At 59.7% G+C, this 15,949-nt stretch overlaps 3 protein-coding genes across 3 annotated transcripts; 1 reads left to right on the top strand and 2 right to left on the bottom strand.

Annotated features, from left to right (window-relative positions):
- Positions 1-753: 753 nt before the first annotated feature.
- On the bottom strand, positions 754-3,554 carry mdv1 (WD repeat-containing protein). Its single transcript, XM_025546180.1, has 5 exons — positions 3,142-3,554; positions 2,474-3,068; positions 2,227-2,421; positions 1,366-2,180; positions 754-1,319 (listed from the first exon to the last, which is right to left on the bottom strand). Exons 1-5 carry the CDS (start codon positions 3,223-3,225, stop codon positions 1,044-1,046), a joined length of 1,965 nt encoding a protein of 654 aa, XP_025394750.1. The 5' UTR covers positions 3,226-3,554; the 3' UTR covers positions 754-1,043.
- Positions 3,555-3,969: 415 nt separating this feature from the next.
- BO70DRAFT_366587 (chorismate mutase ARO7) lies at positions 3,970-5,543 on the top strand. Its single transcript, XM_025544371.1, has 3 exons — positions 3,970-4,214; positions 4,490-5,141; positions 5,241-5,543. Exons 1-3 carry the CDS (start codon positions 4,144-4,146, stop codon positions 5,316-5,318), a joined length of 801 nt encoding a protein of 266 aa, XP_025394749.1. The 5' UTR covers positions 3,970-4,143; the 3' UTR covers positions 5,319-5,543.
- An 80-nt stretch (positions 5,544-5,623) lies between these two features.
- BO70DRAFT_356594 (protein-transporting protein BCP1) lies at positions 5,624-14,806 on the bottom strand (the record flags this gene model as incomplete). Its single annotated transcript, XM_025541940.1, has 6 exons — positions 5,624-6,187; positions 6,278-6,731; positions 7,061-7,878; positions 7,932-14,360; positions 14,422-14,508; positions 14,576-14,806. The coding sequence occupies 6 exons, from the start codon at positions 14,804-14,806 to the stop codon at positions 5,624-5,626; spliced, it is 8,583 nt and encodes a 2,860-aa protein (XP_025394748.1).
- Between the last annotated feature and the right edge of the window lie 1,143 nt (positions 14,807-15,949).

The following is a 15,949-nucleotide window of genomic DNA, read 5'->3' as shown; positions in this document are numbered from 1 at the left end:
CAAGTCCAGACCACGGCGCCCATGCGACTGAACTTGGATAGAATCAAGGATCCTGCGCGGGCGTCAGAAGCGGAAGAGACGAACAGATGAAAGAGAGGGGCAGACAGGGCAGCCCGCGCTCTTTGTTCTTGAGTGACAATTGAGGCCTCTTAAAATAAACCTGGAGTACCAGGGGACTGGGTGGAGCAGGTCAATTGACTTACGGCGACAGTTCAGGATGGTCTCACTCTCACTCTCACTCTCACTCTCACTCTCTCACTCTCTCCTTCTTGGTCTCATGCGCGAGGAGACACGGCGCGAGAAGACGCGGCGGATGCGGATCGGCGCCGGCGCAGTGGCGGTGGAGGGGGAGGATTCGGATCCGGGGAAAGGATCGCGCATATGCCACGCGTAGTGCGATGCGCCTTTACTGTGGGAGGGAAGTGTATGATGGGGTGGAGGGGGAGAGCAGTTGGATGTTCAAGATTGACTGATTGAATGGTGAATGAAGATGGGATGAGGAATGATGGAATGCCGTAAGTTTGATACGCCGCTGTGACCACTTCCGATACGCCCTTGCCTGATCGGGTAAGGGGCTCTCGGGCTGACACCTTGAGGCCTGAATGCCCTTGCTCAGTACGTCGACTGCGACTACTAGATACTACTATAGTACTGGGTAGGCCTGAGTAGTGGTCCTTCTGCCCTGCAACCTCAGTACAATACCCCTACGCGACAGAGCAAGGAACGAACACATACTGATTCTCGCATCCTATTCTTTGTGCCCTCCAACCACACCCACCCAACCTCTTCTTTATCTGTCACTATTTTTTTATGCTTCAAGCCACTACTCCGTCCAACTGAAACACACAAAGAAATCACGCACGCAATGCATTTACACGGCTGCCCTCTGCGGACGCCCATCCTTCTATATTGCCCAAAAGAAAGAATAATATACAATCGCTGAGGCAGCCAGGCAGTCACAAATACAAACATGAGGGAAGGGCTAGCTACCATCGGTAGATAGGTAGGTATGTGGGTAGGTAGGTCGTATCGTATCGCGTCGTTCAGCAGGTCCACGCCGCAACAATCCCGTCCCTGCGGCCCTCGACCAGGAATCCGTCCTTGAGTCGGACGTGCTCGACGAGCGACGGCGACGGCCCCGTCTCGTCGGCGCCCACTCCTGCGCCGCAGTCCCAATGGTGGCCGTCCGCTTTGTCGTACACCTTGACGACGTTTTGGCCCGCCGCCGCGACGATCCGCTTGGTGTCGAACATCATGCTGGTGATGGGGTGGTCGTACGCGTAGGCGTCGAAGATCGAGCCCGTTCGGAGATCCCAGATCTGTCCCGTTAGTGTGTAGTCCATGACGTCGAGTGAAGATACATACCCGAATGCTGCGGTCTTGACTGCCCGTTACCAGATGCACATCGTCGAACTGTAGACAGGTCACCGGCCCCGTGTGGCCCACCAGACTCCGGTGGACCTGGCCGCTGCGGAGATCCCACAGACGGACCATGCCGTCGGCCGTACCGCACGCCAGCGCCGCGTCGAAGCACTGCACCGCCCCAACAAAGTCCGCCGAGGCGTCCGGCATGCGTCCCGAGGGGCGCCATGTCGACTCGCCGCCCAGCGTGTCGGCCTGCGCCGCGGCCCATAGGACATCTAGCGTCTGCACGCAGCGCCCCTTGACCAGATCCCATTGGCGCAGCGTCTTGTCCGCCGAGCCGGACACCAAGGTATCACCCTTGAAGTGCAGCGCGGTGATCTCGTCGACGTGGGCGTCCAGCGAATACGCGAAGCAGTCGTCGAGGGTGGTGGAGTGGGACGCGATGGAGGCGCTGTCGGCGTGCACGTAATCGTCGTCGTCGTCTTCGCGCCGGGTGACTCGGTTGTCCCGGGTGGTGGTGAACCGGGCCCGGCTCAGATCCCAGATCTTGACCGAAGCGTCCATGGAGCCCGTCGCGACAATGTTGTTCTCGACCTGGAGACAGCGGACGGAGGCGTTGTGTCCCTCCAGGAAACCCAGACAGCGGCCGACGTTGAGATCCCACACGCGTACCGTATCGTCCAGGGCGGCACTGATCATGGTGCCGAACGGGTAGTCAAAATCGAGGGCCGTGACCACGTCGGAATGCGCCTGCATCTCCTTGATCTCGGATCCGGGGGCGAAGTGTTCGTGGAGAACCGGCATGGATCGTTTCCCTGAATCGTCAGCACGTAGGCCCTGCAGCAAGAGACACACCCATACTTATCGATCGTTGCTTCACGCTCCTCGGTGACGGGATCTTCTGATAGATGGACTCCGACATGAAGGAAGCGTCCATGGCCGGATCTTCCGAGACAATGGAATCGTCATTGGCTTCTGATGATCTCGGGGTCGACGCGGGCGGCACCTCTGGTGTTTCCTCCTCGATGTCCTCCAGTTTATTCTCGATCTCGGTCACTGTGTTCACGTCAGCCCGGTCCGGCCACGATTTCCGGTCTATGACACCTACGCTCATGTTCCAGCTCCGCCTCCTCCATCTCTAGACCGGCCAAGCGATCCAGCACGATCTTGCGCATGTTGTGAAGGTTGGCAATCTTTTTGTCGATGTCGTGTATTTCCGAGCTGCACATGTTCTTGCGCACGCCCATGAGTTCCATCCGGCGGCTCAACAGGTCCCGTTCCTTCTTGAGGTCGGCCGGGGCGGACGGCAGGGCGGAGGGGTCGTCCTTGTCCTTGAGCAGTTTCTTGCCCTTGGAGGCGCGGCGGCGATGGGCACGGCGGAACTCGACGTCATCCTGGGAGGCCTGGAAGCCCTGGAAGAGGGAGTAGGAGCTGGAGTCGTCGGGGATGTTGGCGAGCAGGTCGTCAGGGAGGGAGGAGATGGCCCGGGATTGGATTTCGGTGGTGGAGAGCTTGGAGCGCACCAGGTCGGTCGGGGTGGTCTGGGTCAGGGAGAAGACTTTGCGCTGGGTGTTGGGGCGGCGCAGTTCGCGGTGGATGTCGGTCATGGCATTGTGGTAGTGGCCGTTGGCGGCGTCGGCCGGTCCCATCAAATGGCCTGCAGTCGATGTGACTTTCCGCCCGAAGGCCTCGAGGTGGCGAGACTGGGGAGGAGAGGAGAGATCAGCGAAGCGATCCAAGGAAGAAAAATAGGGGAAAGGTGGTGCCAGAGCGTACCGTGATGCCAGTCCCTAATAGACCATCCTGCTCGACAATGTCTGATAGACCGGAAGGCGACTCATCACGGCGGTGTTTGTCCATGACACCGACCAAGGGGGGAGAAAGAGAGTCAGGCAGAAAGACCCATCCGGGGAAGGACAAGGACGAGGATGGGCGAGAGGAGCAGAGCTGAGGACGGGGAGCTGAGGAGGTGGAGAGCTGAAGGGATCAATCGAGTCGGCAGTTGGTCGGCTTGGCTGGACTGGAGATGCAAAAAGATGGCGGACGGATGGGCGGCGGCGGCCGGGCACGCGATGTATTGCCGTGACCGTCCGGCGGTAATTTAACGGGGGCTCGGTTTGGGGATGCAGTCGATGGAATGGAAGGAGTTGCAAAAGAGAGGGAGAGATAGGAGGGTATCTCAGGAACTCTAATATTCAGGAGTGAGTCTACCGCCGTGGGATCTAAATAATAAATTCTACTGATCCTGGCGGACGAGCCCAACCTGCACCTGACAGACTCCGCAGCAGCGGTATCACCAGCCACAGTCACCTGCCTCCGGTATAGAAACCGGTATCTGTACGGTTGTACCTACCGTAACTATACTACGGTACTACGGCAGGTACTAAGAGGTAGTAAGTAATAAGTACCTCAGCTATATCCGAGAGGAATCATGAATCACCACCACCACGTCAAATGTCACATTCCAGCGCCATGGTCAAGATAGTCCTTACATGCGGACCACCACAGCGCCGACCTCCATGAAACGACCCAAAAGTCAGCACCGAGGCGATCGGCACGTTAGCGCAGGCACCCCGTCTACAAAAGCCGTGGCGCGGACCCCATCATAATTCTTGTTGGTTCGTTCTTGATTCCCCGACCCCGAAAGCGGAGGATTTCCAGCAGCCTCAGCGTCGAAGCTTCCGACTTTCTCCAATCCAACCCCCCCCAACCCCCCATTCTCGCCCTCACCTTTGCACTCTCATTCTCGCACACATTCCCCATATCACACGCGCAGCAATGGACACGGCCATCGACCTCTCTGACGCCTCCAAGGCGCTGGATCTGGCCAACATCCGCTTCCAACTGATGTGAGTCAAATCGCTCCTCCGATCGGTCGGAGATCCGATCCAGCTCCATGGACGGATCTCTCACATCCCTGTCATGCCCTTGCGTGCCCCGCATCACCACATGTATTTGCATCAACGCCAGCGGCAATCATATCCCCTACCTACCTACAACCATCATCATCACCACCCCCTATGCCTTCAATGCCACTTCCCAAGAACCCAATTCCCGAAAACCACCATGAACGCCATCCCGAACCCACTTCCCCTCCAAACTAATCAACTAACCCCTCCCCCAGCCGCCTCGAAGACACCATAACCTTCCACCTGATCGAGCGGGTGCAATTCCCCCTCAACGCGCCCATCTACCACCCCAACGGGGTCTCAATCCCGGGCCCGCCCCTCTCGCTACTCGACTACCTGCTGGGCGAACAAGAACGTCTCCAGTCGCGGGTCCGCCGCTACCAGTCGCCCGACGAATACCCCTTCTTCCCGTCGAAGCTGGAAGAGCCGATCCTCGCGCCGCTGCAATACCCGAAGATTCTGCACGAGAACGATGTCAACGTCAACGACACGCTGAAGCAGCGGTACATCCACGACATCCTGCCGGCGGTGTGTCCGCAGTTCGGGCGCGAGGACCGCGGCGAGACGCAGGAGAACTACGGGTCTGCGGCGACGTGCGATGTCAGCTGCTTGCAGGCGCTCTCGCGGCGCATCCATTTCGGGAAGTTCGTGGCGGAGGCGAAGTTTCGCAAGGAGCCCGAGAGGTTCGTTAAGATGATTAAGGAGAATGATCGCGTGGGCATCGATGAGGCCATTACCGATGCGAAGGTCGAGCAGAAGGTTCTGGAGCGGTTGGCGCTGAAGGCCAAGACGTATGGTACCGATCCTGGGTTTCAGTCGGAGAATGGGCCCAAGATTAATGTTGATGCTGTGGTGGCTATGTATAAGGTGGGTTATATTCCTCTTTCTTTCTCCCACCCACCCCGCTTCTCTCTTCCTCCTTGTCGCTAGCATTAGAGGGGGTGATAGATATGCTGACAATCGCAGGAATACGTGATCCCTCTGACCAAGGTCGTCGAGGTGGATTACCTGATGCAGCGTCTGAAGGGCACGGAATGGGAGTAGACAGCCACCAGGCGCACAGATATTACCGCAGAGCGAATGAGCAGACGCATGACGAACCATAATCATAGAGACATGAATGGGACAGCGGAGACACCGGACGGGAACGGCGCAGGCATAGGCACAGTCATAGCCATCGTAGGGACAGGACAGGTATAGGTAGGCATAAGTATAGACAGACAGGCGGACGTATTCAACGGCCACGACACCACAAATAAAAAACCTAACTTTTGGGGTCTATATATCCACAAACAAGCCATCATCATGGACTTAAGAAAAGAAAAAAAAATCAAACCAACCTCTAACCTCTAAACCCCTGGCTGCAAATACTCCACCATACCCTTCACAGCGCCCTCCAACCTATCAGCCTCAAAAAGCACCAAACTTCCCTTCGTCCTGATGCCCAACTCCTGAAACGCGCGCTTCGAATCCGAATGCCCCTCGTCCTGCTTATGTGTATACTCGATGGACCCCTTACACAGGGCATGCTTCTCCAGCGCCTCATCCTCGGGATGGAAGAAGAACCGCTCCCCGGCACCGGCACCAGCCGCAGCCTTCTTCTTCTTCTTCTGCGGCCGGGTCTCCTGGGCATCGAGCTTGGATTCCACCTCCTCGTAGGTCTTGGAGACGAGCAGGTAGTGCGAGAAGTTGTACGGCTCTTTGTCTTGGATCGCCCACGCGATTTCTTCTTGCAGCATCGTGTACATCGGGGGCACGACTTCGACGGGCATGTTGATGAGCCGCTCGGTGAGGATTAGGCCGATGGGCGGGATGGGGGTTTGGGAGAGGAGGGTCGCGAGCGGGGAGAGGGAAGGCGTGTTGGAGGACTTTTGGTGTAGGTATTTGGTTAGGTCTTGGATGACGGGTTTGTCCTGGGGGGGATGGTTAGCTTTGGGGTTGAATAGTGATAGAGAGAGATAAAGAAAGAAAGAAGAGGGGGGGGGGGGGGGGGAAGAGGCTACCTGGTGTTCCTGCAGATTAAGCACCGTCAAGAAAGCATAGGGATCCGACTCCGGCCCGTCGACCTTGACGGTCGAGCCGAGGAGAGGCTGCGAGAGGATGAGGTCGGCGAGGGCGGACATGTCGAAGATCTGGGCGTCGTTGTCGAACAGCTGGCGCAGGAGGTTCTTGAGGCCGTGGAAGTCGATGGGCTGGGGGTCAAACCATTCGAAGTCGACGTTGACCATGTCGATGTCCTGGATGGTGGTGGTGGTGTTAGCGGGGGTGCATCTCTGGTCTGGAGGGAGGACATGCCTCCTCGGACTCGTCGCCGTCGACGCGGGGGTCCGTCCCCGACATCTCGACGTCATTGTCTTTGAGTTCCTTGCGCTTGACCATTGCGACGGTGTGATGGGTGAGAGGTGGGGGGAGGGAGTGGTGGTGATTGAAGTGGTGGTGGAGGAGAGAATCGGACAACTTGGGCGCCGACAAAAGTTGGATTGCAGGTTGACTCGCTAACCGCTTTCGAACTATCGATAGCTTATCGATCACTAGTGTCAATCCCCCATTCCCCCCATCATCATCACTCTACTCCGTATCATAGAATATAGAACAGAAGAGAATACGTATAGTCAGCTACAAATCGAGATATAACCCGAACAACCGGGATATGCGGAAATGCCCTACTTCGCCTACAGCGCAACGCTGAAGGCTCTACGAGACCCAAATCAAGACCAGTCAAGTATCCATTATGCGCCACAAATGCAAAGAACGGTATATACATCAATCAATCCTCTCCAACCTACAGCTTCACAAATCGACTCTTCTCGGCCATCTTGCCTGAGAGCCCCGTGACCGAGGCCGCATGCATGACATCGAAGATGGAGCAATCGGCCTGCACCGTCGCGACCGACCAGTTGCGCAACTCGACGGCGACCAAGGAATCGACACCAAACTGCGCCAGGGGCAAGGAGGGATCGATCTCCTCCTGGCTGCGACTGAACATCTCGGCCAGCTTCGTGATCAACGCGCTCTGGATGACGGTCGTGGCTTCCGCAGGAGTGGTGGCAGCCGACAGCTGCTCTTTCAGACCGGCTCCGGGGTTCGAGGTAGACGCCAGGCCCGAGGCAGAGGAGTCCTTCTGCTCGAGAACGGCGAACCGGGCGTCCCGGTTCCAGCAGACAGCGGAGTCCGACCGGACAAATCCGCTGGGGAGACCCGTGACGACGTGGCAGGTTTCCGGGGTGCGGATGGGGTGGCGGATGGCGGACTCGACCAACGCCCACACCTCGTGCTCGGAGACGGCCCGCAGGCCGAGCTTCTCGAGGTGGTCGGCGACGTGTTGCGTGCCGGCGACCACACCCACCGAGGAGACCATGCCCAGGTCGATGGAGACGGCGGGGAGACCCCGGCTGGCGCGATGGCGGGCCAGCGCATCCTGGTAGCTGCCTCCGGCAGCGTAGTTGGCTTGGCCGGCGTTGCCACCGAATCCGCTAATGGAGGATAGAAGAATAAAGAAGCGAAGGTGGGTGGGGAGCAGGGTGTGCAGGTTAAAGGTTCCCTGGACCTTGGGGTTGAGGGCCGCAAGATAGTCCTCGTGGGTCATGGATTCAAAGATCCCATCCTGTAGTTGTTAGTGCCGTCATAGTAGAGAAGAATAGAAGGCGGAAGACATACCTTGAGCACCATAGCGGCTTGGATGACGCCGCGAATGGGCGGCAACTCGGAACTATATTTCTCCAACACAGCTTGAAGCTGGGCCCGTTTGGTCACATCGCAGCTCTCCAGCACAACTCTCGCACCGGTGGCCTGCACGCCGTCCAGCCATTGTTGGGTGTCTGGGGTGATGCGAGCTGCATTGCGCGACAGGACGAGGAGATGCTTTGCGCCGCGATCGACGAGCAATTGGCAGAGAGACTTGCCGATGCCGCCCACACCGCCCACGAGGAGGTAGGTCTCGTCAGGTGACAGTTCTGCCGGTCGGGGCCCGGCGGTGAGGACCTTGACTTGATCTCCGCGGCGGGGCTCCAAAACAATCTTCCCCATATGCTTCCCCGTCTGCATCGTACGGAATGCCTTCTCAACTTCTCCCATCCCAAATCGGGTGATCGGTCCCACTGGTCGGATCTGTCCTTTGGCCAGCAATTCATTGATCGCCCCGAAGATGCGTCGGACCTCCTTGCCTCGCTGCTCCCCGAGTGTGATCAGATCCAGCGACGCGAAGAGCGTACTCCGCACAAACGGCCCCATCTCCACCATACTGTTCTGCTCAATGTCTCGCTTGCCGATCTCGATGAACCGACCGAACATTCCAATGCAGCGCCACGTCTCGCGCAACAGTGGTCCCGCCAGGGAGTTGAGGACCACGTCCACTCCCTTGCCGTCCGTCGCCGACATGATGTGACGAGCAAAGGACGGATTGCGGCTACTGAAGATCCGCGAGGAGGGGATCCCGTACTGTTGCATCAAGAAGTCGCGTTTGTCCTCCGAGCCGACCGTGACGAAGATGTCCGCCCCGATCGACTGCGCCAGCATGATGGCCGCCTGTCCGACACCGCCCGTGCCCGAGTGGATGAGCACCGTTTCGTCGCGCTGGAGACGTGCCAGGTCGACCAGGGCATGGTACGCCGTGATGAAGACCAGCGGGATGGAGGCGGCCGTGGCGAAGTCCATGTCCGCGGGGATCGGGGCCACGCTGGTGAAGGGGATGCGCACCTTGGTCGCGAAGTAGCCAATGATGAACGCATACACCCCCTGTCCCGGGGTGAAGCCCGCCGCTTGGGCGGACGGTCCGGCGCGCGTAATCACTCCACTGCATTCAAAACCCATCCGCGTCTCATCGAGCTGACCCAGCGCCACCATGATGTCGCGAAAGTTGAGTCCAAATGCCCGTGGCTCGATCTCCACCCAATCGTCCGGGAGGATCTCTTCTACCGTCGGATCCTCCGTGAAGACAAGACTGTTTAGCAGTCCCGGGGTGGCTACTCCAAGACGGATGTTCTGCCCAGGAGTAGACCAGGGTCGCAGCTCCGGGGTCTGAGGCTTCGTGGTACCCACCAGCTGGGCTTCCTGCCCGTCTCCGTAGACTCGCGAGATCTGAACCACCGAATCGCGGACCGCGTACTCGGTCTCGGGCAGATAAGAGGACGATGTAGTGAGCGTGTTGCAGAGGATCTGCGCGATATTGGTCGCCGACGAAGGAGACCAGATGGGCGCATTCGGGTCCAAGTCCACCGAGACGTACTGACGGAGAGTATTCTCGCAGCGCAAGGTGCGCAGAAGACCCTGGTGCAGACTGCCACGAGGATCTTCAGCATTGCCCTGAGCACCGCGTGACACCCACACGGTAGCCCGACAGCTGCCGAGCACACGTTGCAGGTCGTGGAATTCCTCCGCGGAGGGATTTTCGAGGATCGGCTGAACAACCTCATCTAGGATCAAACACACCTTGCCCTCAGCATCGACGTCCTCGAGCGACGAGACCACGGAAATCCCTGATACAACATCAGCAGGAAGCGAGTGCTGGAGTGTTTGCTGCCAGTCTTCCGGAGGGCTCGTAGCAGAAACGAGGATAACCTCGGCTGCAGAATCAGTTGTCGTATCCGCTTTGGCGGTCGCCATAACCACCTCTCCTTGGTAGCCGCTGCTGTTAAGGCCTTCCTTGAGCTGGAAGTTGCTCGACTCGAAACCGGCCTGCGCCAGGAGCCCCTGCCACGTGGGAGTGGCATCAATAACTCCACTCCATCCTGGGAGGAGTCGAACAATAGTCTGCAGAGCACTATCACCCAGGGTGGGGCCCCACAGGATACATTTTCCACCCGGAGCAAGGAGAGCATGCAGCGAGCTAAGGGTCTGGACCACATCCTCCGCAGCCAACAAGGCCGATGCAGACAGAATCAGCAGATCGTAACTTCCGCGAGTAAATCCCTGGTCTCCAGCCGGCGTATCCAAATCCAGAACCTTGCACTCAGCCCCTGTGTCGTCCCGGAGTGCCTTGTTCGCATCTTCCACCAGCTCTGCGCTGGGTGCAGTCACCTCGTAGCGCGCAAAAAGCTTCGCATCGTCGCGCGTCAACGCCTTCGCAAAAATCCGCGTACTAGCCACATTGCCCGTGCCGATCTCGAGGACTGCAGCCCGAGGACGCTTATGACCGTGGAGCTCCATCAGTGAAGTCAGCAACGGCTCGAGATACTCGGGAACGGAGGACCATTCAGCCTGGTTCTCCACCATGAAGCCCCGCAGGATCTCCTTGGCCGGGACCAGTCCCGACACAATATCAGGGAGCCGCTCCCCAAATCGACACAGCAGTCTCCCGTCGACGCCCTGCTTCAGGTCCTGCGTCAACGCAGCCACATACTGCGGCGTCACCCCGGGGATGTCCAGCGTCCGGCGGGCCTGATCCGCCACGCCCTTCATCCAATCCCAGAAGCCCTGGTGCTCCGGTGCCACCACCTGCTCGTTCTCAAACTCCTGCAGGGCATCGACAATGAATACCACGGCGGCGGCTTGCAGCTGGGAGAGACTGGGCTGCTGGGCCACCTCGGCCTTTCTGGGAAGGTGCTCGGGCTGCAGGAAATCGAAATCCGGCGCCCACACAGAGGTATAGCAGAGTTTGTCGTCGGGCGTCAACACGGCGGCACTGGAACCCAGGGACTGGCAGAAGAGCCCGTCTAGGGTGAGGACCGGTGCTGCTGGCTCTTCCGACCCGTCGGCGCCTGCGTTGTTGATGACACGGACCGAGGACTCGAACCCTTGTCCGCTGAGCTTTATCAGGGTCGAATCGGCGCAGAACTGGTGACCGGGGGAGGCAATCAGGTTTGCCGAGATGTACAGGTCCTGGATAGACGTCGGGATCATGGCGGATCGCTGCTGCGTGCCCCCGGCTGGAAGATTGTGGTAGACGGCTTGGAACACCGTGTCCAGCGTGGTGGGATGGATGACGTGGGACTGCTGGTATCCCTGTGGCATGGTGGCGGCCGAGTCGGCGACGTGGAACACGGACTGCGAGTGTCCCGGCGCGGATTGCGCGGACACCAGGTTCTGGAAGATCGGACCGTGGCACACGCCGACCTCATGCAGCGTCTTGTACGTATCCGCGGGGTTGAGGGTGCGCCACGCACTGGCTGGCACGGTGGAGGATGGCGCACTGATCGGGGCAGGCGGGCCAGCCCAGCCCGTGCCCTGGGCGGGAGACGGCGTGCAGCAGAGACCCTCGCAGTGCAGGGTCCATGAATCACCGGTCTGGTTAACGGACTGGATCAGGAACTCATACCACCCCTGAGCGTGGCGGACGCGATCCCCACACGGACGCAGCGACAACTGCACCTCGACTCCTTCCGCCGTGTCTTCCAGGATCAACGGGTTGCGGATCCGGATCTCTTGCAGGTGGTAGCCGTGGCTGGGCTGATCGGGTGTTTGCAGCTGTCGCAGCGCTTCGACGACCATGCTGACGTATCCTGCTCCCGGGTAGACGATCGCCCCCTGCACGATGTGGTCGCGCACCCATGGGATGTCGCGGGGCCGCACCACATGTCTCCAGGTTGGCGTGGTCGGGGTCGAGCCCGCGGCCGGGACGCCGAGGAGATCGTGAGGCGCGACGGTTCGGCCGCGCAGTTCTTGGTTGCGACGGGGCTCGGCCCAGTACGATGTCTCGTGGTTCCAGGGGTAGGGGGGCAGGTTGGTCAGGACCGGCACGTCGCTACGGCCGTAGGGGAAATTCACGGCCTCGAGGTCGACCGGGTAGCCGGCCTGCAGGAGAGTGCAGACGAGCTGATGCATGGTCTGGACCGCGTCCTGGCCGCGCGAGAGACACGAGGCGTAGGGGATTCCCGCGTCTTTCAGCTCCGGCAGCGCCAACGTCTGCCGGATGGGCCCGGCGAGAGCGCCGTGGGGCCCGACTTCCACGAGCATGTCGACCGCGGTGCCGGCACCACCACTGCACAGGTTCCGCAGGGAGCTCAGGAACTCGACTGGCTGCACCATGTTGCGCACCCAGTGATCGGGATCAGCAATATCCACTGCGGACGTCATCCGGTCCCCCGTGGTCGGGGACGAGTAGACAACCGTGGAGTCGAACTCGGGACTGGGCTCGAGGAAGCGCGACAGCAGCACCCGATAGGCCTCAGCCAGCGGCAACATGTGGTGCGAATGATAAGCTGCCTCGACCCGTAGACGGCGCGCAAAGACCCCGCGGGCCGTGAGCAGGGCCTCGACTTCCTCCACGGCGCATTCGTCGCCGGAGATCGTCACACTGGACGGGCTGTTGACACAGGCGATGACCGCCGTGCCGGACTGGACCTCCGCCAGCGCCTTCTCGGCCTCCTCGCGTCCCAGACCCACGGCGACCATGCCGCCGCGGCGATCCAGGAGTTTCTGGAACTGGCTTGTCAGATCGCCACGGGTGTAGACGATTGCCATCGCGCCCGCCAGGGTGATGGCACCGGCGGCATAGGCCGCACCAACCTCGCCACTGGAATGGCCGGTCACTCCTGCGGGACGGATTCCCCAGGAACGCAACAAGTCCACCAGCGCCAGTTGGATGGCCACACTCAGCGGAAGACTGAATGTGACCTGATTGATGCGGCTCTCCTTGGCGTCCCGCTGCAGCTCCTCGACCGCGGACCAGGTGGCGCCCATGTTCTTGAGGCAGGCATCGATCTCATGCATCGTGTCACGGAAAACCGGATAAGCGCCGAATAGCTCGCGACCCATGGCGAACCACTGCGCGCCCTGACCGGTGAAGACCATGCCCACGCGTGGCGCACGTGTGCTGCGTTGAGCGGTCGGCCGGGCGGAGTCGAGCGTGGCATGTACATCGGCGAGCGACGAGCCACTCCAAGCCGTAGTCCATGGGAAGCGGGTGCGTCGCTGTCCGAGGGTGAAGGACAGCTGGTCGAGGAACTGTTCCTGGTTCTGACTGCTGCTCTCCAGGGTGGTGGCGACGTAGTCGCACAGCGTCTCCCCCATGCGGCGGGCCGCGGCGGGATCCTTGGCACTGAGCACGAACACGCGAGACCGCTTCTTAGGGTTAGGGGCATTCCCCATCTCCGAGGCAGAGGGCGTGTTCGGCAGCAATACAGTCTGCGGGCTTTCCACGATGACGTGGGCATTCGCACCGCCGTACCCGAAATTGTTGATCGACGCGCGCTGCAGCAGCGGGGATGGCCATTCCTGCAGATTGAGGGGGATCTTCAGGTTCAACGCCTCCAGCGAGATCTTCTCATTTGGAGACTCGAAGTTCAGATGTGGGGGGATCGCCTGCTTCTCCATCGCCATGACCACCTTGATCACGCCGGCCAGTCCGCTGGCCGCCTCCGTGTGGCCGATATTCGTCTTCACAGAGCCGATCACCAGCGGGCGGTCGCTACTCCGCCCCGCACCGAAGACGTGGCCGATGGCGTGGGCTTCGATCGTGTCGCCCGCCTGCGTCCCCGTGCCATGGGCCTCGACGTAGCTCGTGTCGCGTGGATCGAGGCCCGCCATGTGGTAGCACTCGCGCATCAGCTCCTCCTGCGCGGCCTGGCTCGGCGAGGTGAGCGTGGCCGTCTTTCCGTCCTGGTTTGCCGCCGAGTTGCGGATGACCGCGCGGATTGGGTCCCCGTCGCGCAGTGCCGCCGCCAGGGGCTTGATGACGATGCTGGCGATGCCGTCGCCGCGCCCATACCCGGCGGCGCGCGAATCAAACGCATAACACCGGCCGGCCTCCGACAACAAACTCAGATTCGACCCGGCGATGAACATGTCCGGGTTGAGCAGGACGTTGGACCCGCCCACGATGGCCATCTCCGACTCGCCCGCCCGCACGCTCTGACACGCCAGGTGCAGCAGGGTCAGCGTCGTCGAACACCCCGTGTCGACCATCAGGCTGGGGCCGCGCAGATCGAAGAAGTGTGAGATGCGGTTGGCGATCATCGCCGCCCCGTTGCCTGTCAGGAAGAACCGCGCCAGCGTGTCCGGGTCGCGCATCAAACTGTCGTGGTTGTCTCGGAAGCAGGTGCCCGCGTACACCCCCGTGCGCGACCCCGCCACTTGATCCAGCGGCAGCCCAGCGCTCTCCAGGGCTTCGTAGACGGTCTCTAGTTGCATGCGCACTTCGGGGTCCATTGTCTGCGAATCACGTCAGTCTGAGCCTTCTTCTTCCAGCTGAAGACAATCGGGAAAAGCCTACGCTGGCCGATTCGGCCGTGAAGTTGAAGAAAGCGGCATCGAATCGAGAGATATCCTCCGTGAGGAAATGTGCGCCTTTCACGTATGACTACCATATCGAACATTCTCAAGTCAGACAGACAGACCTCTTCGGAAGCAGAATCAGTCGAACATACCGTCCCAAGATGTCCCTTATCCGGATGATACCAGCTCTCGGCGTGGAACCGACTCTCCGGAATGGGCGACCAGGCGCTCTTTCCCTTGGCGCAGAGGTCCCAGAGCTTCTCCGGGCTGGACGCATCGCCGGGGAACCGGCAGGCCATGCCGATGATGGCGATGGGCATGACGCCTAGGTCGCCGCCGCGCTCAGAGGCGTCCGTGTCGCTTGGAGTCACTGGGGCGATCATTGTGTAGAGATGTTGTGTTGTGTTGTGTGTTGTAGTTCCAATCGACAATAGGTGCGAAGTGAGAAATCTTGGGGTATAGAGCGAGCTGAGGTGGAGCGGAAGGGAAGGTCAGTCGGGTCGTTATATCTAAAAATGTTGTGTTTTGCGTGTCAAGGAAGTATAGTAGGTGAGTGACGATTCCTGCTTCGTAGTGAAATCTGCTGGCTGAATCTGTTATAACCAAGGACGGTCACTTCCATGGTATCCCAGTATATACATATATACATATACCTGTGCACGAATCAACTTAACCGATGAGAAGTATGATATCTGACGATGCACAGACAGGATCCAGTCCGGCGATGTCCGATTTTCATTCGGACAGCCCGCCGAATGCTTTCGGGTCGGGGTCGGAGAGGGGGGGGGGGCGGGGGGGAGGGGGGAGGAAGTGGGGAGAGGGCCCTCATCTCAGCCTCAGCCCTAATGGTCCTACCGATACCGATGATAGAGACTTGAGAGAAAGACCCAGACCCAGCCTCGCCATGTGCATCCTAGCATACCTGCCTTGCTCAAGTGGATGGGGATCGGGATCGAGTGGTGCGTGATCTGACAGACAGTCCACGCGATGCGCGGTTTCGGCGCGGACTACTTACTAGTTCTATATCGGAGGCGCGATCTACTGGCGTGATAGTGTAGTTCATGACTCCCCCCCCCTTCCCCCCCTTCCCCTCTCTCTTGCAGATCTTCTGCTTTGGATGGAATTCCCACAGCATAGACGCAGGCGTAACAACGAGCTCATCTCATCGAGCAGTGCGAGGGATTGGATTGAGGGATTGAGGAGCCAGCCAGGCCAGGCACTGTACTGCGTGCTGCACTCGTATCCGGGACTGAACGAAGCCCCGATGGAAATCGGAGACGGTTCGGAGGTCGGCGGGCCCTGGCGCTTTTGGCTACCAATGTGGTGGTTGTATCACAGTCTAGCGGCACGAGATGACCGACTCGAGGGTCTGTAGATGGTGGGGTCGGGGGGGGGGGGGACTCTATTGAATCCGAGATAGGCTATACAGGTAACAGACTACGGATTCTATTACGACAGCAGGGAGGGAGTGCTATTCATTCACCAGGCATTGTGTAGCTGGTCTTACTGGACTCGATTCGAGCTTT

Source organism: Aspergillus heteromorphus (genome assembly GCF_003184545.1).
Source record: "Aspergillus heteromorphus CBS 117.55 chromosome Unknown BO70scaffold_47, whole genome shotgun sequence".
Taxonomy (NCBI): Eukaryota; Fungi; Ascomycota; class Eurotiomycetes; order Eurotiales; family Aspergillaceae; genus Aspergillus; species Aspergillus heteromorphus.
The sequence above is the reverse complement of the archived record's forward strand: the minus strand, read 5'-3'. Positions and strand labels throughout refer to the sequence as shown.